This window comes from Lepisma saccharinum, chromosome 11 (assembly GCF_977018435.1).
Source record: "Lepisma saccharinum chromosome 11, izLepSacc3.1, whole genome shotgun sequence".
Classification (NCBI taxonomy): domain Eukaryota; kingdom Metazoa; phylum Arthropoda; class Insecta; order Zygentoma; family Lepismatidae; genus Lepisma; species Lepisma saccharinum.
Window position 1 is genome coordinate 35,755,323 of NC_139239.1, and position 25,369 is coordinate 35,780,691.

At 38.7% G+C, this 25,369-nt stretch overlaps 1 protein-coding gene across 1 annotated transcript in view; it reads left to right on the top strand.

Moving 5' to 3' along the window:
- LOC145995200 (thrombospondin type-1 domain-containing protein 4-like) overlaps positions 1-24,846 on the top strand; it is a 164,476-nt gene extending 139,630 nt beyond the window's left edge. Inside the window, exons 7-13 of the mRNA XM_083131759.1 lie at positions 2,559-2,688; positions 3,937-4,141; positions 5,067-5,243; positions 15,897-16,070; positions 21,674-21,853; positions 23,570-23,717; positions 24,269-24,846. Of these exons, the coding sequence (XP_082987885.1) occupies positions 2,559-2,688; positions 3,937-4,141; positions 5,067-5,243; positions 15,897-16,070; positions 21,674-21,853; positions 23,570-23,717; positions 24,269-24,390 (1,136 nt within the window). The 3' untranslated portion in view covers positions 24,391-24,846. The remainder of the gene's footprint in view (positions 1-2,558; positions 2,689-3,936; positions 4,142-5,066; positions 5,244-15,896; positions 16,071-21,673; positions 21,854-23,569; positions 23,718-24,268) is intronic.
- The last annotated feature ends 523 nt before the right edge of the window (positions 24,847-25,369 follow it).

A 25,369-nucleotide genomic window follows, 5' to 3' on the forward strand; every position in this document is an offset into this window, starting at 1 on the left:
TCACCCCCCCCCCCCCCTTCCTTCACCCACACCCTGAAAGCAGCTCTCGGTCGGTCAGTAAGTACATTGTTTCTTTTAGCTGTTTATGTGCTCTTCCATTCTTGCGCGAAGGTGGATTCCTCCCTTCTAATTCTTTTCACCCACTCCAGAAGCAGTCTCCCACATCCCCTCCTCCACCCAACGAAACAAACTTCGAGCTGTGTTGGTATGGTAGCTCCTCCTGTGAACGACTCCTTCAACGAGCAAGTTCCAGTGAACTGCCTTTCTAAAAGGAACTGCCTCGTCCGAGAGCATGCTCCATGGCCTCGTAGTTCCTTTGAATGACTTCCTTTGAACGCTTCCTTTCGGTGAGCGAGCTCCGGTGAACTGCTTCCCGATAAGGAACTGCCATGACCCATCACTACTGTGAATTTAGAAAACTGAAGGGGGCCTCGCATTTTAATCTCGCCCAGGGCCTCGCGATATGCTGCTACGCCACTGCCTCTTGAAACAAGTTACAGGTACAACATGCAGGCATACAAATTCCTTACCTTGCTTGTGTCCTTACAACAGTCCCCATCCACGTTGACGTTGTTAGCTCGGTGGACGTGTTTTTGGCAAACCGCAGACTCGGCTGAAGATCACTTCTGGATAACACACTCGTCCAATACTTTACGTTCATACTTTCCGTACACTGTTTTCAAGCTTAAACTCACCCATGAGACCCATGAGAGCACAACAAGGAACAAATTATTTCATTTGTACCGACACTGCTTTCATACTACAGAGCACAATCCTGAACGCTCCCCTCTTTCCTTGCTTTTTTTTATCAAACTTTCTCGCTTAGTCTTAACATTGAAGAAACAGATGCGTTATTGTTTGGCTGGGTTCTCCGCATAGGTACCGCTTGCAACAGTGCCAAATGTTGAATCACGAGTTACATGACCCGTGGGTATTTTCAAGGTGACAGAGATACATTCATTGACTGATAAAAAGGTTGTTTGATGCCGATTTGCGCGTACAGGTGTTTGTGTTTTGTACTTCACGTGCACACAGTCGCCCCATCGTTGTAGTTTTATTTTTAGCCCAGGGAGCAAGTCTGTGCAAGGCAGTCGTAATGGGGTTATGTATTCTCGTGTGTTGCATAAATGTCTACTAAGTCTTATGACTTTGTTTTATTGCTGTATGGCTTAATGTATGTGAAGGTCATTTCCTGCCCCTTTCTGTAGTCGTAATGCTACGCTCTTATAAATTATCGTACACATTTCAACCCCGCATGAGCAACGAACTCAAAATAAACAAACAAAACTATTTCAGTTGCGAAAAAGATAAATTTAAATTTAAATTCTGGAGAAAAATTGCTTCCAAACGGAAATTAGTAGAAACATTTACACGCCCTATGATGAACCTGGAGTGTGAAGAATGTAACCTTTAGAACCAATCTCTATACGCAATACACTTCGAAACGGTATTGCATTAGTTTCGAAAGGTGGGCTAAGGTTCTTTGCGTTACACACTAGGAAGTCAGCAGTCCAAGTTTGACCCGAGTGTTGCCAAACTCGATCCGCATAAAATAGCTAAGTTAAATGGAACTAAAAGTGACCTTCAAGGGGCCAGATTTTCTACATCAATGACTCGTGCTTGTAGACGGATTCTGTAAACAAATTGCAGTGGCTTTGTGGACGTAAACACTAGGAGAAAGAAAATAAATTTGGCTTGGAATAAAAACTATTGACAATTTAATACCAAAAGGGCTACATTTGGAGCTAAATTTACCCTCATGGAGCTAAAAATCTCCCTGGAGCATTTTGCAAAAGGGACAAGATCTGACTCCAAAAGAGCTAAATTAGCAACAGTGTTTGTTCCACCGACTCATTATTCATCTTCATTGTGGAGTTTAACTATAGAGGTGGAACAGCAACGTAAAATAATCGGCGCAGTCTAAAACTGTATTTTTCTTAATGAAAAATGTCCACCAGACCAGACTATTTATTTATCTTCCTCTTCCTCTCCCTAAAAATACTTCGACAGGAAACTTGAGAAACAAGCATAACCTTGGTTAAAACAAATGTATCTGGAAAGTCAAGGTTAAAACAAATGTATCTGGAAAGTACAGAGTTGTCATTCGCTTATATACGCGAAAAAGGGGCTTGAACAAATTTTCCGGTTGTTCACTTTCTCGCTATCCAGACATTTACATTTTTATAAAATCTGTAGCTGATCAAATAATGAAATTGAGGCGAGTAATTTTAATCAGGTTTCTCTGAATAACAGAAATATATTCTCACATTTTGTTATCGCGGTGTGAAACAAGGAATGTATTGTCGATATACACGTACCACGTAAAGTGGTAAAATAAAGTGGATATATTTGTTAAAAACCACAGACTCTGAAAACATACTTCTTACAAAATAGAGCGAAGAGACCTTGATAGAGAGTAGAGCAGGCACATGACAGCATGATAATATATTTTCGTTATTTTCTAGTAAATATTACCTTTGAAAGAAAAAATATACATGGGGTACACACCTTCCTCTCTACATATCCTTCGCCACGCCACTGATATTTGTATGTTCCAGGGGAGCAAAGGACTATCGTGGTGTGCGTAAAGGAGAGCAACCTTGCTGTTGTTCCTGAGACTAGATGTGAACCTCTCACAAGGCCTGAGGAGCAAGTGGTGCGCTGCAGTACGCGGCCTTGTCCTGCCGAGTAAGTACCCGTCTTCCAGCTTCTTTACAGTAACTACGCAAAAGCAATATTTACATCAATTGTTTGGTTGAACCAGAACTAACCAAAACGCTATCGTGTGTAAGGACCGCCATGTTAGGCAGATTTCAGTTGTATATTGGCATTTATCTTATTCGTATACTTTCAAGTTAAGAACTTGGAATAAATTATTTATACTAAATTGTTTTTATAATTCATGTATATATTTACGTTTTATCTTATGTTATAATATTATTCGCGTATTTTTGCAACATTTATTCAGAATTTATAGGCTAATAATTATCCCAAATAATAAATGCAACGTTTTCATTGTTTTTCAAGCGCAAGTTAAATTCATCTTCTTAATATCGATTTATGTTCAACAATGTACAAGAGTGAAGTAATTTATCTTCGTTATAAACTACATATTTATTTAATCATTTTTATGTGCAAGGGCAAATATGATTTATTTGATAAAATCAGTTTAGTTATTTCTATATAGTTTAATATTGTAATATTATAGCAAAGTATTTCTCCCTCGTTTTCAATAAAATATCGTTTCCCTATTGGTTGTTTATGTTAGGAGTGGGGGAACCACGCTTCGTGTTCTTGGCGATGTAAAAACTTCCACGTTGGCATTTTTAATTGTTGCCAACCTGAACTTTAGCTTACTATCGCTAATTAACATTGATGTGTTGCCTACGAGCGTGCATGACCCAACAAATTATAACTTTTAACTTGTGCGAATCAGTATGTACGCGCGCGATTCGTGATTAAAGATTTTGGACATTTTAATTATAAAGTATTTGGAATTTTATTTACTGTCACGTTTCCTTCATGGACGAAGGGTGGATCGTCTTAATCCCAATCCCTGGGTGAGAACTGATGCTCCCAACTGACCAGCCGGAGCGAGGATCGGTGTGTTGCCAATTCGAATCTCCATACCCTGGAGTTACGAGAGGTGGCACGTTGCATTGCATGTGTTACTGATACTACAGCATAAAATTGATTGTAAAATGTCCAGGAATTTCCTTCATATTTAACCTACGGCCAGAATGGTGTGGCATTTGTTGTTGAGGTCACACTACTTTAAAAATAAGATTGCAGTGGGTAGCCTACAGATTACCTGTAAAGAACTGATATTCTGGACTGATATATTACACCCACTGAGTACACGTGCCTTTAATATTGATTGTGGATTAAACTTACTGAAAATTCTGATTGTAAGTGTATTCCAATTTCTTGTTCCAGATGGGTCCCAGGAGACTGGACCGAGTGTTCGGTTACGTGCGGGGAGGGCATCCAGAGCCGAAAGTACGTCTGCAAGCAAGAGATCTCGCCTACCCTTACCATGAAAGTCACCGAAGGAGCCTGCTTCGGATCTGCCCCTCCGACGTCCGTGCAGCCTTGCAACATCCGCCCTTGCAGTCGATGGCAAATGAAAGAATGGGGACAGGTATAGTTTTACAAATTGAAATAAATTATATATTATTATACTAGATGCTTAATCATTAGTTTCTACAGTGTCCGAGAAACCCCGTAGAATATATTACATATAGAACATACTACCCCTAGATATGACATAATTATTTATTATAACATATGTATTTATATATTTACATTGTAAGTAACATACTGAGGTCCACAGTTCGATACCCGGAGGAGGCACATAATGGTACGGATCCCATTTGAATCTGTAGGTCCAGTCTCGATTAGCCTTACTGTGCATAAAGTGGCAGTAAACACCAACTCAATCAATCAATCATATAACATACTGTACTTGCGAGCGAACAAAATCAACAAGTTACCATGACAACAATAATTTAAAAAAATAAAAAATAATTATAGTAATATTCAGCCCATGTCTGCATACTTGACCTTTCTTACGGGGGTTCAGTTGTCCAAAATGTTAAAGTGAAAATGTATATTGAAGTATAGGCCTAGGGGAGGAGTTAGTCGAGTCGGCGATAAATGGGGGATGCTTGTATGATTCGAAATGGACACAATGAAGCAGGTGAGGTGATGCTTAAACAGGCTGTCCTATTTGGGAAGGGGGGGTTGGATAGCATCCTTCCCAGGTCACCATCTCTCCCCTCTTGGAGCACTGAGAAGAAGTCGGCAATACTTCCAAAAGTTCTCGTCTTTTTATTTCAAATGTTCTGAAACATATTATATGTTACCGTTCTGGTGTAATTTCGCTATACTGTTATATGTTTGAATTTGAATTTTTGTTTTTAAGTCCATTTTGTGCACAGATAGGTTAATCGGGGCTGCACACTCGGTTTAAAGTGGGAACTACTATGTGCCTCCACCGGGTATCGAACCCGAGACCCCTTGATATACTGTTATATGTATACAAATAATTATATAAATAATTACAGTGTTCTACGGCTTGTGGAAAAGGAATGAGAGAGCGAGAAGTGGTATGTGTTGACGAATCTGGACTAGACGTTGCATCTGACGTGTGCTTGTCAATGGTAAAGCCCGATGAAGAGGAAGTGTGTGACATGGGATCCTGCTCAAGAGATACGTGGTTCTTTTCCAATTGGTCTCAACAGGTAACCACCAATTATCATGTTGTCGGGCTGATTTAGTGTCTAGTTCTTCGCTTTAAATTTGTTTCCTTTCTGTTCTGCATTATTAAAGTTTCACGACAATATTCAAAATGGAAAACGGTAGCGTTTACGTTAGGCTTATCACATTTAAATTACATTGACATCTCTTTGGTCAAAAAATAGTTTTGTTAGATGTACTTCGAAAGCTATGAAGCAATATTTATAATTCGTATTCAAAAAAATGCATATATCATAACAACACTACAGATTTATTTACTTCAGTGTTATACTCAGCATAACTTTCATACTATAGCATACATGTATGTTTATTTCAAAATATTCGTATGCGACTGTGAGAATAAAATATCAATATAATAGGACGAAAGTTAGACACGTGAACTATTTACATAAGACAATCACAATTAGCAGACATTTTTCTCTCCATCACATATGTCGTCCTGTTTTCAGTTGACCAGTGTGCTCCTCAATTCTGATTGATAGTTGAATGGACTTGACAGGGACGTCGGATCCGGGGGACACTCATCAACAAGGGAAGGGGGGGGGGTGCAAGATAGTCTTTTGACCCCCGGTCGCGCACTATATTTTTCCCAACTTATATTTCGTTTTGAAAAAAATGGAAAAATATTCTTGCACTAGTTAAATAAACAGGGACTCAAATTTTCGCTACCAGCAAGAAGTAAGTGACAGGAAGATCTATGTAACTAACTAACTAACTCTCTGGCCTTCTTAAACCTGAAGGTTCATGGCTGCAGCAACACAGGCCTTCCATCTGTCCCTATCCTCTTTTCCATCTCTAACGATTTCCTTTAGGTCCATCTCAACGTTATCCCTCCATCTTCGACTTGGCCTTCCTACAGGTCTCTCACCATCAGGTTTCCCAACAAGAATCCTGTAAACTCCTCTTTCCTCTCCCATTCGTGCCACATGGCCTGCCCACCTAAGTCTTCTTGATTTAATCATTCTAATAATATCTGGACATGAATACAAATTATGTAGTTCTAAATTATGTAACCTTCTCCACTCACCTGTCTCCTCGTCCCTTTTAGGTTCAAAGATTTTCCTAAGGATCTTATTTTTAAATACTCTCAATTTATGTTCCTCTTTCAATGTAAGGGACCAAGTTTCGCATCCATATAATAATACAGGCAAAATTACTGTTTTGTATATTTTAACTTTTAGTTTCTTAGATATTAAACGAGAAGACAAAAGGAACATGCATTCCCTGAATTAAGCCTGCTTTTCATTTCCTCTTTAATATAATTTTCATTTGTTAGTATTACTCCTAAGTACTTGAATTTGGAAACTGGTTCAAACGAGTTATCAATAATTAGATTTTGATCATTACCTAACACTTGGCTTCGGCCTGTAAGCATATATGTAGTTTTCTCTTTGCTAACTTCCAAACCTATCTCTTTAGCTGCTTTGAAAAATATTTTACTATTATTCTTAATTGTATTTATATCATCCCCTAATAAGTCTACATCATCTGCATATGCTAACAATTGAGTCACACCGTTTAATTTTAGTCCTCCGATAGTTTCTTTTACCTTCCTAACAGCCTTTTCTGAGGCAAAATTAAAGAGCAGTGGAGATAATGCATCTCCTTGTTTTAACCCATCATGAATTGTAAATTTGTCAGACATATTAATATACACACGAATTTTACTTTCTGTTTTACTGGTGCATACTGTATTAATAAGTTTCTTAGGTATTCCAAAGTCGACTAATATATTATATAATTTATCTCTTTTGACTGAATCATATGCTTTTTTAAAATCAATGAATAACTGATGTACATTTTGATTATATTCCCACTTTTCCTCAAGTGTCTGTCTGATGTGAAAAATTTGATCTGTTGTTGATCTGTTACGTTTAAATCCACATTGATAATCACCTATAATTTCATTAGCATATGGTGTTAGTCTTGTTAAAAGGATGTTAGATAATATTTTATATGTTGTTGAGAGTAGAGAAATTCCACGGTAATTATTGCAGTTCATTCTATCACCTTTTTTAAACACAGGAACAATTATGGATTCTTTCCACTGTTGAGGGATTTCTGGATTTCTTCTTTATTCCATATTAAACAAATTAATTTATGAATTTGACATATTAACGAATTTCCACCATATTTAATTATCTCAGCTGGTATTAAATCAATGTCAGGTGCTTTGTTATTCTTTAGCCTTTTAATAGCATCTTTAACTTCAGTCAAGTTAGGTTCTGGAACTAAAGGTTCTGCTGTGTGTACTTCATTTATTTCTGATTTATCTCCTACATGAACATTTAAGAGGTCATTAAAGTAGTTCTTCCATCTATTTACAATATCACTTGGATCAGCCAAAAAATCACCGTTTATATCTTTTATCAAGTTTACTTTAGGTTGCCACCCCTTTCTAAATTCATTTACACCTTTATATAAATCTCTGATATTTTGGTTTTTGCTGTTTGTTTCTATTTCACTCATTTTGCTTTTCAAGTAATCACTTTTTTTTACTTTGAAATGAGCGGTTAACTTCTCGCTTTATTCTATTATAATTGCTTAGATTTGTATCATCAGAGTTATTTAATCACCTAAGTCTAGCCTGATTTCTTATTTCTATTAGATTATGACATTCGTTATCAAACCATGGCTTACTTTTTCTTGGTTTATGGTATCCTATACTTTCTTTAGCTGCTGATTCTATTGCATTACATATGTGCTCCCAATTCTTATTTACGTCTGTTTCATTTATATTTTCATCATAATTTAAATCCTGCAAAACATCAAATCTATTTGACAGTTTAATTTGGTAATCTTTCTTAATTCTTTCATCAGCAAATTTTCCTGTATTAAATTTTAGAACTTTTAGATTTTGTTGCTTATGATTTATCACTGCAAGTCTTTCTCTTAATTTAGCAATTACTAAATAATGGTCACTGGCACAGTCTATGTGAATGAACATCAATTATACTAGTATGCCTTCTCTTATCAATGAGAATATGATCTATCTGATTATGAGTTTTACCATATGGAGAAGACCAGGTATATTTATGGATATCTTCAGGTTTAAAAGTGGTACTTTTCACAATTAAATTCTTTGACATTGCAAAAGTAATTAATCTTATAAATGTCTCTTCTTTACCAATCTGTGCATTACAGTCACCTAACAGAATTTTCATATCATACTGGGAAAATTTATCAAAGACCTGTTCTAACTCTGCATAAAAAACATATTTAGTATTATCATCTTTATCTTCCGTTGGTGCATGTATGTTTATTAAAATTATTCTACACCACCTACCCTGTAAAACTGCATATGATATCATATCATTAATAAATTCTACTGTTTTAAGAGCAGATATAATTCTATTATTTTTGAAGAAGCCTGTTCCAAAATTATGATTTTTAGTACCACCATAGAAAAAAGTATAATTTTTAGTTTTACAATTCCCTTCTCCTGGCCACCTAACTGCCTGGACAGCTACTACATCTAATTTATACTTAAGTATCTCATTAACTGTACACTGAAATGCCCCATGCCGGTAAAGGCTCAGAACATTCCAGGTGCCTAATTTAATATCCTTATTCCTAATGTAGATCTTATCCTTAGTCCAGGGACCTCCCAAAGTAGTCCCCACCCAGAGATCCGAATGGGGAACTATTTTACCTCCGGAATATTTTACCTTGGGAACATCCATTGCCTCATATTGTCTTTTTACAGTGCAGATTTGTCAGCTCTACGCCTAACTCCCAATATAAATGGAGGACTGCACCTGTCGTTGGTCAGCGGATCCCTCGGATCTAGCTGGGAGGATCACATAGTAGTCCACCAACCGTACCCCACTTCTGCCAATTGTGGGATGCTCATAGAGCCATAACAGGACAGCTCTGTAAATCCCAACAGAGCAAAAAGTTGACCATTTCACTCTGTTGGTTGACTAACTGTAGTGAACAAGCCACTGGACGATGAGGTCGTCACGTCCCTACGCTAGTGTTCCAAACTATAACCTTTAATGCAGACCACCACAGTGCAAGACAACGAAAACTGTTCTACACAGAGAAGTCAAGAGTCAATGTGCAGAGATTTCACCTGCAGTGTGAATGCAGGAGACAGTGAATGAACTACTAAAAACTGTAGAATTTGACATATTCACAGATTCATTTAATGCTGAAGAATAAAATACATCAACAAATGCATAAATGAGTGTAAATATTGTGTATATATAGATCTTCATTTTTTATTTTTTTCGATGTATAGTATATTATGTTGAACATATTTGGGAGATGTATCCTGTGCTGAACTAATAAATAATAATAATATGGATACATACAGTGTATATATATACGAGGATTACAGCAAAAGTCATAGCGACCATTCCTTAACATGACAACGTGGGTCAGGCAAGAAATTTTAAAATATACAGTAGAGATCTCATCACATGCAATGTATTGTGATGCCACTAGATGGCAGTGGCTGCCAAGACATTGAACTGAGAGTAGTGGGAAGACAGTGCGTGTTTAACAGTCGTGCAGGAAGAATGTGACCCAGCATGAACAGTGTTCTTATGTGAAAATCGCATTTCTCCGTGAAAGTTATGCGAGAGAATGTCACAATGAGCTTGTGGAAGCTTTAGGAAATGATACTCTACCATACTGAACTGTTGGGAGGTGGGCAGCAGCATTCAGGCATGGAAGAGAAGCAACTGCCGTCATGCAATGTTCAGGATGACCTGTGACTGTGATTATTATGTATTTTTTCTCTACCCTGATACAGATCTCTATGTTGTTCAAAATTCATACATTAATATCTTGATCTTCCAATTGTATATTTTACAATTTCTTGCCTGACCCGCACTATCATGGAAAGAAATAGTTGCCATGACTTTTGCTGTAATCCTCGTGTGTGTGTGTGTGTCACACACACAGGGGATGGACAAAAATGAAAACACCACGACATCGAAACGGGTGAAATCGATGCAATTTTTCCACTTGAAATCGGACCGGCAGTTGCGATGTAGACAGCGTGCAGTGCAGTTGATACTGATTCATGTCCAATCGGAGTGTTTCGAAGAGGGCAAATTGTTGGTGTTTGCCTTGCAGGCACCTCTGTATCCAAAGTAGCCATGTTATTTGGCATATTGAGAGGGACTGTATCCAAGGCCATGATAGCATAATAGTGTGTCTGGAAAGACAGTCAGATTAGCACCTGCGTGGACGAAAATGTACACTGAGTGACAGACACAGAAGGACATTGAGGATGATTGTGACCATGTTTTGCATGAAGAATGGTCCAGAATTCCCTTACACACCATCCAGGACTTTTATTTGTCCATTCCTTGGAGACTGCAGACCGTTTTGGATGCTAAAGGCGGTCCTACACCTTATTAGCTACAGCATTCCGTCTATTCACAGGTGTTTCCATATTTTTGTCCATCCCCGTATATACACAAGGTGTTGCCATAACACAGACAAATTTTCACAGCATGTACAGGACAACAAGGCAAAACAACTTTTCATCATAGTATTTTGCTCAGTGCAGATAAGAATCGTAGCCACGTCTCAGCAATTCAAGAGTAATGTGCAATTATCCCCTAGGAATTTTCTGCTTCCGTTTCCAGTTTTCCTTTCAATCTTCCAGGTATTGTATGTACAGGTGCAGTCGGTGTGAAACTATAAACCCAGCATACCCCGATGGAAAGGAGGGGGGGGGGGCAGATCATTTTAAATCCCTTCTTTTCCATCTACAACTACGTTGCACGGACGCAAGGACTCCAAATCAGGGGGCAGGTGGAGGTAAAAAGTTGAAGGTGGAAAAAATTCAAGGCGAATGCCAGAAGACACGGTGGTCTAGTCGGTAGAGCTTCTGACTCCCATGCAGAGACCCAGGTTCGATTTCCGGGGTGGGTGATCTAAGGTAGGAATTTTTCCGCCCTTGTCCCCACATAAATCAACTCCGGGACTCACCCAGCCTCAAATGAATGGATAACATTGGGAGTTAAATGCGACCGGAGCTTGGTGCTGATCTCACCAGCTATGAAAATGACATTTAAAACAAAGAGTAAACTTTTAATAAATCTAAATGGCCAAGAAAAAAAAAGTTCATCCCTTGGTTCTTCCGCCTCTACACAGTGTTTTCAGTATTGCCTGATGTGAAGAAACCACAGAGGAAGGGCAAGATTGTCATTTTGCTCCCCCCCTTCCCCCCAGTTACACCCTAAAAAATGAGACGCTATGTATTTCGAGTTATCTTGGTTTTGAAGAATATTTTAAAAAAATATTTTTGCACTAGATTTGTGAACGTGCACTCAAGTTTCTGTAAACAGCTGGAAGCACACGACCGCAGTCAGGTCTCTGCAAAACAATTATCCCCGCTGGAATTCCCTGCTTCTGTTTCCAGTTTTACTTTGAAACCTGCCAGGTTTGGTACCTGTAAGTGTGCTCAAATTTAACAATACACCGGGGAATAAATACGGAGAAACTAGTACTCACTTCTATCCGCGAAGCTGTTTTTTTCTTCTTTTTCGATTAATTTCAGTGGCCACCATCCTCGTTGGAACTTGCTGCACTGTTGCTTGGCGTGCGTCTTTTGTTCGTAGTTCTCTGGCTGCCGCTAGGTGCACTGAGCATCTTGGCGTGTCGTCTGCTATTTCCAGGGGATAACTGCTGTAGTAGGGGAATCCAAGTGTGGTGCGCTTGCCCGCTATCGATGTTTAGTTCGTGCGGGAAGTGCATTATGGCGTGCGTTTCTTTGATTTTGGTGTCTGCAAGCATGTGGCCAGTGTGTTTGACTTGAACCTTTTGAATTTTATGGCTATTGTATTGGATATGTTTAGCAGGACCAGTAGTGGGTTGGGCTTTTTTTTGCATCTGCTAGGTGCTGTTGGATTCTTTCATTGACAGATCTGATGGACCTGCCGATGTAATGAGCCTTGCATTCACACTCTGCATTGTATACACCTGGGTTGTCAAGGGGGGGGAGACGAAGTACCGTTTGTGCTTGTTCAGTTTATCAGTTATTTTGGAATTGGGTTTGTGCGCTACTTTGATGCCATATGGGAGAAGGGCTTTGGCTATGCAGTTGGAAGTGGTGGGATGGTAGGGGAAGGCAAGCCATTTATATTGGTCGCTGGGGGTTGATTGTGGCTGGGTTGATTGTGGTTGGTTAGGGTGTCTGACCTGTATTTCCGCCTTACTGCACCAAGTGGAAAGTTGTGATTCAGTGTAGCCATGTTTCAGGGCTATTTCAGTGATGGTGGCTATCTCCTCTCGTAGATCTTCTTCTCTGCCACAGTAGGAGAAGGCTCTTCGATAAAAGTTCAGCCACACATTGGCTTTTTGCTTAGGGGGATGGCTAGAGAGAGCATGTATGTACTGGTTGCCTGCATCCGGTTTTCTGTAGACGGTGGTTGTGAATTTGTTAAGTGCACGGCTGTTGGTGATGTCCAGGAAGTTGATTTTACCAAGTTTTTCTTGCTCTACGGTGAAGTTGAGCCTGGGGTGGATGCTATTTAGCTTGTTCACTAGAAGGTTGAGTTCTTCTGTCTTTTTGCATACAACTATTGTGTCGTCCGCGTATCTTCCATATCGGATGTATTGTAGTTCTGGAGTGTGGAGTATCTCTTTTTCAGCCAGGTGCATGACGATGTTGGCTAAAGGAGTTGATAGCGGGTTGCCCATCGCAAGGCCCTCGGATTGGTTGTAGAATTTATCCTCAAACTGAAAGTAATTGTGTTTTAGACAAACTTCCAATAGTCTGGTTATCTCTTGTACCTCTAGGGCAGGGATTCTGTTAGTTGTAAGCCATCTTTCAACTGAACGCAGTGCTAGGTCTATGGGGATTGAACTGTACATATCTACTATATCAATGCTGGCTAATTTTGCACTGTCAGCTTGCACTATTGAGGTCACCAGATTTTTAGCATCGGCACTGTTGCGGAACACGTATGTTAGCTTGTGGTTGAATTGAGATATTTTGTTTTTTAGCCAGTTTGTTAGGTGGACCGTGGGGTAATTGAAGCCAGCTATTATAAGGCGCATGGGGATTCCAGGTTTATGAGTTTTATGAATGCCATAGGCAATGGCAGGTGAAGGGTAGGGGTTGAGGAGTAATTTGTGGTCTTGTTCACTAAGTATGGCACTAGATTTCACTGCATTTTTCACAATTCTATTGTACCTGTCTGTGGGGTCTTTTTTGATGACACTGTACGAGTCACTGTTTAGTTTGTCTGTCACTTTCGTAGAGTAATCACCTTTGTGCATGATTACGAACTGGTTTGTTTTGTCAGACTTTAGACACCAAACATCATTGGTGTTCAGCCATTTGCCAAACTCAGAGAGGACAGAGGGGGACAGAGGACAGCTTAACATTTAAATCTTCCAGTGCACTTTCCGAACACGAGCTTCCTGGACTCCTTGCTGTGAGAAAGGTCATCGGCCATGAGAAAAGGTGCACCTTGTAAGTTCTTGGAAATCAAATCTAGGGTAATCTCCCCTTCCCATTTCAAATTTAGACTTGGTCAGACGACACAGTCATTGTTCAGAGTAAAATAACTGCAGATGGTGTGTTTCGGCAGTTACTCTGGAAATTGCAGTGATGAGTTTGGATTGCCTTCCGCACCAAGCAATACAACTGTGCATATGTACGTGCAAATCGTTTGCAGAAAGTACATGGACTGCAAGATCGCGTCGGACGATCACTGCACTGCACTTAGCGCCTCATATAGAATCAAATGACTGGTAAGTTTTACTTCTCTCCTTACGATTTCTTTACTGATTTATATTTTCTGTGTGAAAGGACAGAAAAAGATGAGACTAGAGACAGACAAGTATCGTCTCGATATACCATCAATTCTCTACTCTTTCGGGCTTGGAATGTATAAACCACCTCCTCTCTTTCTTGGCCATTTAGATGTATTAAAAGTTTACTCTTTGTTTCAAACATGTTCGGGGCTGATGGCGTAGTTTTTGACTTCAGAGAGAGGTAACAACATTTATTCTTATGTTCACGGGTGATTCATTTTTACGTTATGAGAAGTAATTGTTTAGTTTTAGGTGGCAAGGTCGAGGTATGATCAATATTTTAGACTAATTGGGGGCGGGGACGATCGCTTCTCTCGCCTTCAGTCTTAGGTTCTTCTCTCAAATCTGAAACATCTGAGAAGGCCCATTGATCTGATAAGACATGTAAAGTTCAGACTGATTTCATTTCATTTCAAATGCAATACCAGGTACTTAACTGCTATGATAATTACAGATAAAAATATCTAATTTTAGAGTTGTTGGCGTAGCGTGGCAACTTGCCCTATATTTGACACCTCAGCCGTCTCCAACCATGTACTATATTTGAAAGTCTTCGTTGCAAAACTTTACACTAGCAAATGCTCTAAAATTACTGATAGTTTCATTTCTTAATCTCAATCTCTGATAGAAGTCTGAGATTTGAAAATATCAGTAAAAGTGAAAGAATCGTTTTTGTACACCATTTTAGAAGCAGCACTATTTTATGTTAAATTATTTAAAAAAAATAGCGCCTACATAATAAAATATACCATATTGTCTCGATCTCATCATCTGCCTTCGCGATTAGCCAAAAATTGCACAAAAGTGAAGTAAAATATACTAAATATGTCATTAATTTATTTCTTTTTAACCCTTTCATTCATGTAATTCTTCTTTTAGTATGCGACGTTTTTGTTACAATTATACTTCGATTTATAAAATGATGGTATGAGAACACGGCAACTTTCTTTGCAACACATCGAAGAGAAGTTTCAGAAACATGGATTTTCTCAATGTGATTGCAGGTGTACTTCCCCCCTTTTAAAAGTAGCACATTTTCAGTTATGTTACTAATCATTAAAGGAATGCCTCGCTGCATGAGAAGATCGGGTGTCATGCAGGAATGGATATTTGCTGTAATTATCGTAAGACCTAAACTTTCAGTTTTCATGTATTAGCGCCGTTTAATGGAATTATAAGTAACAAAATAATTCGTAATAGAGGCCTCTGGACTTCCTCTTATCTCTTATGAGGCTTTGCCACTGTGGATATTCATATATATTCAATAACTACTATTCCATAATCACCCTGTATATATTTAGGGGCCTCCCCTAGCCTCCCCGATGGTGCAGTGGTAGTGTAGTCAACTTGTAATCAAGGAGTCCCGGGTTCAATAACTGGTGGAGGCACAAGTGGTTCGGATCCCACTTTAAACTGTAGGTCCAGTCCCAATTAGCCTGTGCATAAAGAGGACTTAAAACACCAAATCAATCAATCAATCAATAAATATATATTTAATAATATATATATATATATATATATATATATATATATATATATATATATATATATATATATATATGGCAGGAGAGATTGTAAAAAACTGGTTGATGGATTTGAAAACCTGCCCCCCCCCCCCTCCAAAACAAGTTCTGACATCCCTGGCACTTGAGGATGTTTATAAATAAGGTTTCCAATTCTTTCGGGAAACAAGGACTTGAAAGATCTCACACGATCCAGATTAAGGTATCTGAAGGTTTTTCCGGAAGGGAGGACTGACATAAGTACCTAAACTTTACATAATTATTTTTTAAGTTTATTTTCTTTTATCATAATCGATAGTTAGTATCACTTATTATCTGTGTTTTTTGCAGTGTTCTGAAGAATGTGGTCCTGGGGTGATGACCAGGAGGGTCCACTGCTCAAGCGGAGGCCTGAACTCTGTTCCTGACGATACATGCGACCCTGCTGATAAGCCAATCGAGTCCCAGCCTTGCAAGAGTGAAGTTGGATGTGGGGGCCATTGGTTCAAAGGCCCCTGGGGACAGGTAAGATCCTGAAGCTAGTTCTTGCTTTCACCACTACAGGATCATGATTCTCTGTAAAACTGACTCAGAAATTGAAAGCTGTGGAGAACTGCGTAATACCGGTTAAAATATTCTGTATGAGCAGTCCAAGAATAATAATTTTGATAATTCTTAAATTCTGACGATTCCCATAACATCTTTTCCACGCTTTGGACAAGCATAATACTCTACATGCAATCAAATTTACAAAGGTTTTGTTAATTTGCAAACACCCACACCTCATGTCGATCACAATAAGTTACAGTATGTGTGATTAAAACAACCACGATGTTTACTGAGTTATATGTAGGTTTATTAATTCGGTTATTCACTTTACAAGGTTAGATCATTATTCCATGCAACAATAAATAACAACAGACTAATGGCTTAACAACGTCCGTTGCTAGGATAGATAATAATAACCCATGGCTCGACAGCCCTTGAGGGGCCTAGGCCAATCTCCCGACTGGCAGTCTCCCTCCCACAATCCTATCTAGAGGTGTAGGGATCTTCACCGGTAACGGGGTGACGTGGAGTCAGCACGTCGAACCCCCAGCCATTAAAGAGGATTTCCGAGACTGGGTTACGCTACTCACTCGTACCTCCCCAATTTCCTCATGAAGGTGGGTTGCCACCAGTCCTATAGACAGGCCGAGAACCCAGGCAGACTCGAACACATACTGTCCCGCAGTCGGAGTTCCAAAGCACAGCACCTTAGACCGAAGGGGGCGACAGTATAAAGCAGGGCCGCAGTTAGGAACTGTGAGGCTCTGTGCGAACTATACCCGCGAGGCCCTTATATTTTGAAAAAATGAAAATGTATATCCTCTTAAAATTCTACACTAAAACCAACATGGTTATTAATGTTGCATAATTATTACCCCACCTTCAACACAAGGATTTCCCTTGAGCCACCAACGAAATTTGGCAGCATGTTGAGGACATGAAGACAAATAACTTTCTGTAATTAATAACTTTTTGCTACTTCAGGACCTGTTTAGTCTTTCTATCAGCCCTAGAAAAAACACATTTTATCCTGTATGTATGTATGTAGCCGTGCACTACAGATTCATCGTTGCAAACATACATAAGAGCCCCAGTAGTCTAGTCGGTAGAGCATGTGACTGCCACGTGAGAGACCCGGTTTCGATTCCCGAGGTGTGTGATCTAAGGTTGGAATTTTTCTGGCCTTGTCCCCATGTAAATCCGCTCTGGGGCCCCACCCAGCCTCAAATAAATGGGCACCTGGGGGGCAACCCCAGGGGTAAAGGCAGGCAGAGCATTGTGGTGATCACATCACCTCCAAAATTGCTGAGATCAAGAATGTGTAAGAGCGTACCCCCACATTTCCTAAATGTGCTTTCATGACACGGTGCTATATGAATGGGGAACTTTACCTTTACCAACACAGGGACATTAGTACTCTATGGAAGTGGGATTGTGCTGGCAGAAATACATTCCTGATTTTAACTTTTGCTCAATTCACGTACTGTTGCTTATCGTTCTTTAGTGACTCCCTAAGTTATATTAATATCCTGAGGGCGACCCTTTCCTATCTATTCGTAGCATACTAAAGATTTCTTCGTAGTTTTCCGATTGAAAAATGTAATTCGTGACTGCTGAGGAGTCCCAAATGAAACCTCATCGACTTTACATCAACAAAACGTTATCAAGAAACGTCGTTTACATTGATGTCCTCTTCATGCTGTGAAAGGTTGTCGGTGGTTCGCAGCAACAGCCTGTGTATGTACGTATATATCCATACAGGAATATACTTAAAATCTTGACCAATGCTCTAGGCACAGTGGGGGTGGGGGGGTGCGAGAGACTGGTATTCCCCAGCTAATAAGTCGCTTTGCTTATGCAAAGAACCCCCCTCCCCCGCAACTACCCCCAAAACTCTAACAAAATCCCCCACCTAACACTTTCTACTGGGAACGCTATTCTTTACACATGTGTTGTGGAAGTATAAGTATTTGGTATTTTGTAATTCAGGAAAATTCGTTTAGAAAGTACAATGTAGATTACCTCTCAGATGAAATGTATCCCTCACGTCGTCTATCCCAGGAGTCGCCATACCCTCCTACCAAAGGCCAATGACGTTCACCCACATCATGTTGTAACCCTCGTAAAGCATTTAATTAAGACAGCGTGACTATTTCATAATTGTAATCACTTAGCTTTACACTTTAATTGATCTACCTTCCCCCGAAATTCATTATTCATTAAATTTGAGTTGGTTTGAGTTGCTGTTTTACTGTAAGTCCACTTTATGCACAGTAAGGCTAATTGGGACTGGAACTACAGTTTAAAGTGGGATCCGAACCACTTGTGCCTCCACAGGGTATCGAACCCGGGACCCCCTGATTACAAGGCAATGACGCTACCACTGCACCATGGGGGAGGCCCACCTAGCGAACTAAATATGTTTGCACCTGGTAGTACAAGTGACTTGAAACCAGCTAAAGTAAATGGATTACTAAGGATATGCATTTTGATTCCCTTCTCCCCCACATCATTGCACATATTGCAGCATGGTGCCAACTTGTAAACTTTTATTTACATATTACAATATTACATATATTTAAGAAACATGTATACTGTTTGAATTTTATACAGCAGTATTTTAAGAAAAAAAAATCACTCCCAAATACGCGTATTTGATAATGCGGTCCTCGCCATTATCAGCCCACCTCTGTGTGCACTCTGGTTAATCCCATAATTCACATCAAAGTTTGATGCCACATAATTTTCTGTCAATAATCTGGCGAGGGAGCCCATTGTGCCATTTGAAAAATTTCCAATGCGAGGATTTTCAGTTAACTGTTCCTGAAGCATTGGAACATTATAAAAATTAGAACATACGTTTTCTCCCCCAAGAGCAAAACATTAGCAACCACGGACAAGGTTCTTTGACCTCTAGTTTCCCACGAAGCGGGCAGAAATCAGGTCAACTTTGACCACAAGGGGATAGAGAAACCAGAGGTGCAATTCACCCTCATCCACTCTTCAAATACCACCCGGAGATTAGCCTTTTTTGGTTCTTTGGCATAGTGGTAAAATCCGAGATATCTGCAAATCCCTGCCTCTTCCTTGGGTTTCAAGGAAGTAGAAATAAAAGTATCTCAAATCTTTATTTCTATTTAGCTGCGGATCAGTTCACACAAAAGGCAAAATGCCGACCGGGACAAGTTTCCCTGTCATGGTCTATCCTCTTCTTGACATCTGTTCTCAATTTACCGACAACGTAAATTCCCCATCCTCAAATTTGGGACCTGGGAGCTCAGTTTCAACACAAAGAATCACAAGGATGCCTGCACTCTATCGAACAATAGAGTTTATGACAGGGAATCTGTACAGGGTTGGGACCACAAACAAGGAACTCCACTGTTAGTGCTGAAATTTTCTTTTCACAGCAGGCTCGCTGTTCCCGTTCTTGATTTCGGTTTAATAATAAAAGTGTGGCCTATTTTTTATAGGACTATGTACTGCACACTTCTTAACGGAAAAGAGCTAATACAATTATTAACTTGACCTAAATTTCAAATTACAATTTAAAAAATGACACTGTTCTTTAAAATTTAGGAATACCACCAATCTCCTTTTACTTATTAGTAAACATATTGCTCCTCGTCACCCTCCCATCCAAAAAAAAAAAAAAAATTCTTACGTTTTACATCTTCCAGGCTCATTTCCCTCCCAAGAATCGGGTCTCCCCGATGATACAGTGGTAGCATCATCGCCTTGTAAGCAAGGGGTCCCGGGTTCGATACCCGGTGAAGGCACATAGTGGTTCGGATCCCACTTTAAACTGTAGGTGCAGTCCCGATTAGCCTTGCTGTGCATAAAGTGGAATTAAAAAAAAACACCAACTCAATCAATCAAACCATCCTAAGAATCATGCCATTAGACTTTACTGCCTCAGCCTTTAAGCTTTATATAAGGTCTTCCACTCTCGGATGTGACTACCTAGCTCACTGTTGATTTTGCGGTTCCATCCCTCCACTACATTATTTGTCCGGTGCTTTCGATTGAGGCAGTTTCACATCACTTTAGGCACCAAGGAGTTTTCGAGTCATTAACACAGGAATTAAAGTCAGATTATGTGGACAGACTGAAAGGGTGAAATGACCTTGGATGGATTTACAAAGCAAAATACCATGATAAGTCAATCAGGTTGGCTATTGTTGATAGTCAAACCAGCTGTCCCTCTACCTTATCTGTTTTTGAAAACAGGTTTTTCAGTTTCATGTGTTCGCAATTCGGACGATTTTGGCGTAATTTGCAATTAGGACAGAACCTATTTCCATACCCGCCAGTTAATTCACTAGATAAGCAAATTCACTAGATAAGCATTCTCATGATAATTTCCTACACTGAAGTTGTTTGTTCTCTTTTATTTCACTCGGATTTGAAAGTAGATATAGCGTAATTAAACGAAGTGTTCGTAATTACATTGTGTGTTACAGCCGTAATTAAATAAATTGAGGTTTTTGTACTCTGTAACCAACTCAGGCGGGGAGGAGGGGGGGGTGAGTGTAATGTTTTCTGTCTGTCATGCTGGTGCTTTATCACAGTGTACACGGCAATAGTATTGCTTAATTTAGAGAAATACACGATGATCGTACAGTAATTCTTTATAAATTAGCATTATGGAGTTAGTTATGTATAAGACATAACATGTAAAAACAATTAAAAATACAATGTAGAAAGTTGAATCATAAGGTACGAGAAACGAAACTGATTATGTAACGTTGTTGTAATTTGTGCTACATATGATATATAATTTGATGTAAGTTTTTATCAGAAAATATAGAAAGAAATTTCCTCTGAAACTTTTAAAAGGACACAGAAGCTTAGTTTCGAGATTGAATTGAACATGCTCATAATGATGCATACCTAAGTTTGTTTTAAAATTCATTTTCTAATGTATCAATGTTACGGAAGGGGGAAAATATGAAAGGCAATCTACTGTATTTTCCTTCATGTTACATCTATTGTAATTTGGGAATGGAATTTCGTAATTTTTATATTTCAATGTTGTTGTTTTTGTTAATAGCAAGTTTCCATCAATACAATAAGACACCGAACATAAATGATTTAACAAAAGGTTGAAAGTGGTGTGAATACTTTGAGCGTAAAGCTATAAGAATCTACATCACTCATGGTACAGACGGACAAACAGTCGGGCACGACCGATGCACAAAGGTATTTTTTTCAGCTTTCCCGATTAGTATCCCAAAAATTCGTAGTTGTATAGACTAAAGAGTGTCTTTCCCATACGCATCCACATGTCAACCTCTCTCCTACGTAGCTCACAGTGTCAGAGACTAACAAGGCTCTGACATTTGGACTCCGTTAGTATAATCCTCTGTCCGGCCCGAGATATATTCTGTCTACGTGTGCTTGTAATTTCCCTGCCAACAATTTCATCTTATCAACATTCATCATCATCTTCGTGGTTAGCCAAAAGCAGCAGAGAACCGAAGCAACATAAGACAAATCTATCAATCAGACAATAACTAGTCTTTAGGAACATTGTGAACTTGATGTGTAACTTTTCTTTTTTATCTACTTCTACACAGTGTTCTTCAACCTGTGGCCCAGGGATCCAAACACGAGAAGTGGTTTGCGTTCTCTTCACCAGAGGGCAGTTCAGAGTCGTTCTGGACTTTGAATGCTCCGACGTATCCCGGCCAGAGGACCAAAGACCTTGTGAGCTTGAATCCTGCCGGCCACAGTGGTATGTGACTGAATGGAGTGAGGTAAGGAGCTATATATTCTTTACAAATATAACTACAGCGCTAAAAATAATTAATAAAGTTGCTTGGTTGATTAACTTAACGCTGCTTACGTCTATCACATTGCGATGATGACACATGAGAATGATGGAAGGAAAATGACAAGGAAGTGCAAACAAAAATCTAAAGAAAGTTTACGATAAAATAGATGCATATGAACAAAGAACATTAGAAATATTTACAATATTTTTTCTAACTTTACCTATGACAATACATAAGCACTTCTAAAAAGATTATTTTTACAATAATCGAAATTCAAGAATGCAGTATAAAGTATATATCATACATTGCAGTAATTTATGAATAAATTTATTAATTTTCGAAGAAAAACTTTTATTGGTCTTCCTTGAAATACTTCCTCGAAGTATGTACTTCTCAAATCTCAAATGCCGGACCCTGTGGCCGAGTGGTTAGCACATCGCGCTGCAATGCCAAGGGTCCCGGGTTCGAATCCCGCTCGGGTTTGGTTGTTTGTGAATGTCCATTCATCAATTTCATCATTCATCCCCATCTTCGCAAATTAGCCAAGAGGCACAAAACGCAAAGTAAAATAAACTCATTCATTCAATCAAATCATATTTGCTTAGGGTCACTCCCATGTCAAATCAACCATGGTCTGAACCTAGACATCTCAGAAATTGACAATGTTTGGTACAGTGGTAGTACCAGTAAAGTTGACGAAAACTGCCAAATTTCAGATTTTTTGGACAGTTAGCTTTGAGTCATGTCTTTCAAAAAAGCAAAAATCTCAAAATTTGACATCTTGAAATCTTTAAACACCTGTAGATCAAAAAACTATTTGACCTAGAGAGCTCTAATTCGTGTCACTCTCTTCTTTTAGTGGGCTTTAATTTGAAATGCAATATGGCTGTGCTATTTCAATTTTGTAATTTTTAAAAAAACTGAAAATTTTTTTTTGAAAATCTCGAAAGTATCCCTTTGAATTTCCTATAAAAAATATATGGTTTGAAGACATCAATTGACTATTTGTGTGGCAAATTTTAATAATGGGACAACCTATGAAAATTAATTATTTTGTATTGTAATGTGTGTAAAATTTGATACATTTGTTGTCTTCCATGTTAAAACCATAACTGTAAGCTGTGGTTGACGTTTAAGTCTGCAAATTAGCCCATTTCATAATTTTTGGACTATAAATAATGTGCAAATTTGTAATATTTATCATTGTATTGGTATTGTTTCATAAACAAATCTCATGGTATAACACAACCTTAATATTAAATGTATGATATTTGAATTTGAGGAGCTTTCAGACTGAAGTGACATGCAATAAGCGACACATGTTGTTTGTGTCTTGCATGTTGCTCGGAGACACGCATGCGCTGTGAATGCTTGCTAATAGACTGAAGTGTCCCGTGTTGCTCGTTTGTCACTTCAGTGTGAACCCTCGCTGTTGCTTGTTACCTGTCACCTGTTTCGGTCTGAGATCCCCCTTACAGGTATTTGAAGATAAAAAGGATTTAAATCTGAAATTTTGCAGTCTTTATCCTCTTGATAGGTACAATGAATAAAAAAAATCTTAAAAATCTTAATCCTAAAGGCTCAAAAATGTTTTTTTTATTGGTTGATTTGACATGGAATGACCCTTAGAAAATTACATGCATTAACGTGAATGTTGTATTTTTACAATGTAAAAATAAGATTTCTATTGATTTCCAGTGTTCAACGACGTGTGGATCTGGACAGCAAACACGAGAGTCGAAGTGTCTGGATGTGAATGAACTTTCATCAGCTGACTGTGATGAGGATACAAGACCAATCACTAAACAGAGCTGCAGCAATGAACCATGTTCCAATGCAATCCCCGGTAAGAGTCCAGGAGACATTTTGGTTATATATAAATCTTCTTCCGTAGTTTAATAGCAAACATTACAGGCATGATATAAATGTTGGATCATCACTGTTTACAATCTTTACACCTGCCCAATATCAAATTATATAAAATTATGCTCACAAAGTTGTGAGCAAAATAATATATGCTGTTTACATTTTCACTCTTCACTGCAAACAAATTATATGAAAGAGTTTTACCTAATATCTAGGGGGTTGATGGTAGTGCCAGGGGGGGTTCAGCCCCCACCTGGCTATAGACCTGAATTACCTTAGTCCTAATCTTCCTCTAATCAAATGACAACTATATTCGTTTCTCAATTCTCAGACATTCATTCCTTCTGCAAGAGTTTAGAAAGGCCAAATAGTCGAGCAAAACAAAAACTTGAGATTACAGCACTGATAATGATGTAGGATTTTCATTCCATATGCTGAATGATTAATGCTATGCAACATTATGTAGCCTACAGTTTCTAGCCACTATTCTAGTTTAAACTAACGATCTACCTTATTTATTTATTTTTCCAGATGTTAATTGTGTGGACAAATTCCGTAACTGCCAGTTGGTTGTTCAAGCTCGACTGTGTCACTACAATTACTACAGAAAAGCTTGCTGCCATTCCTGCAACACAAAGTCGCTTGGTAACTAGTGCCATCTGTGGATAAAGCATCGAATTACTTGGACAGCACCGGTTAACTTCGCATTGCGTTTGGACATTGCGTCTTATGGAGATGAGGACAGTAATATCGAAAATATGTTCGCATGGAGTGTTAGTGAAACATGATTTTTTGTTTACCCCCAATCTCTTATGAAGTTTTTATTGTGTTAAGACTACTGAATGTAAGATTATGGATTTGTTTTTTTTTTACATAGGACCATATGTTGAACCAAACTGTCGGAAGAATGGAGTTTCAAATGTGAAAATTAACAAATGTGTGAAATAAGAGGGAAAATGTGCAAACTGGAAGTAATTGACTTATGCTTGAAACAAATGAACTAGTCGCAGCAGTGCCCTGAATGCAAGATTTGTATGAATTGTAAGCTTTTATTCTTTGTGCCTTGATGTGTAAAAGAAAGCAAAATATGTTTCTTTCTTAACTGTCAATAATTTATTTCCAAGTCATACCTCAGGAATATTACTATATAATTTATTATATCTGCAAGGTTTGTTGCGAGTTTGAGCCTTTCCATACAGTACACAAATGTTCAGGGGTGTATTTTGGATATTCGTGTCAAAGTTCTGGATATCCAACACAGGAGATCCAATGGATATCCCATGGACAACCAAAGGATATTCAGAACTAGCTATCTCACGAGTGTCTTATCGATCTGATTTGGGCATTGTGGATATCCTATGGATATCACTTTGAGATTTTTGCTATATGGTTTGGTCTGAGTGATATCCCCTCGTCAATTTTGTCTATCCATCATCCATCCATATCGTTGTGAACCAAACAAAATAAGGAAAATTGTAACAAGTGTCTTCCTTGAGAACGTGCCTAATTGAATAGCCTAGGAATCGTTACTGGTTCAAGATACAATTGTGCATTACAATCTTCCCTTCATGCATTGTATTATTTAAAAATATTTCTTAACCAAAAATTTACAATGTAAAGAAGATAGAATTA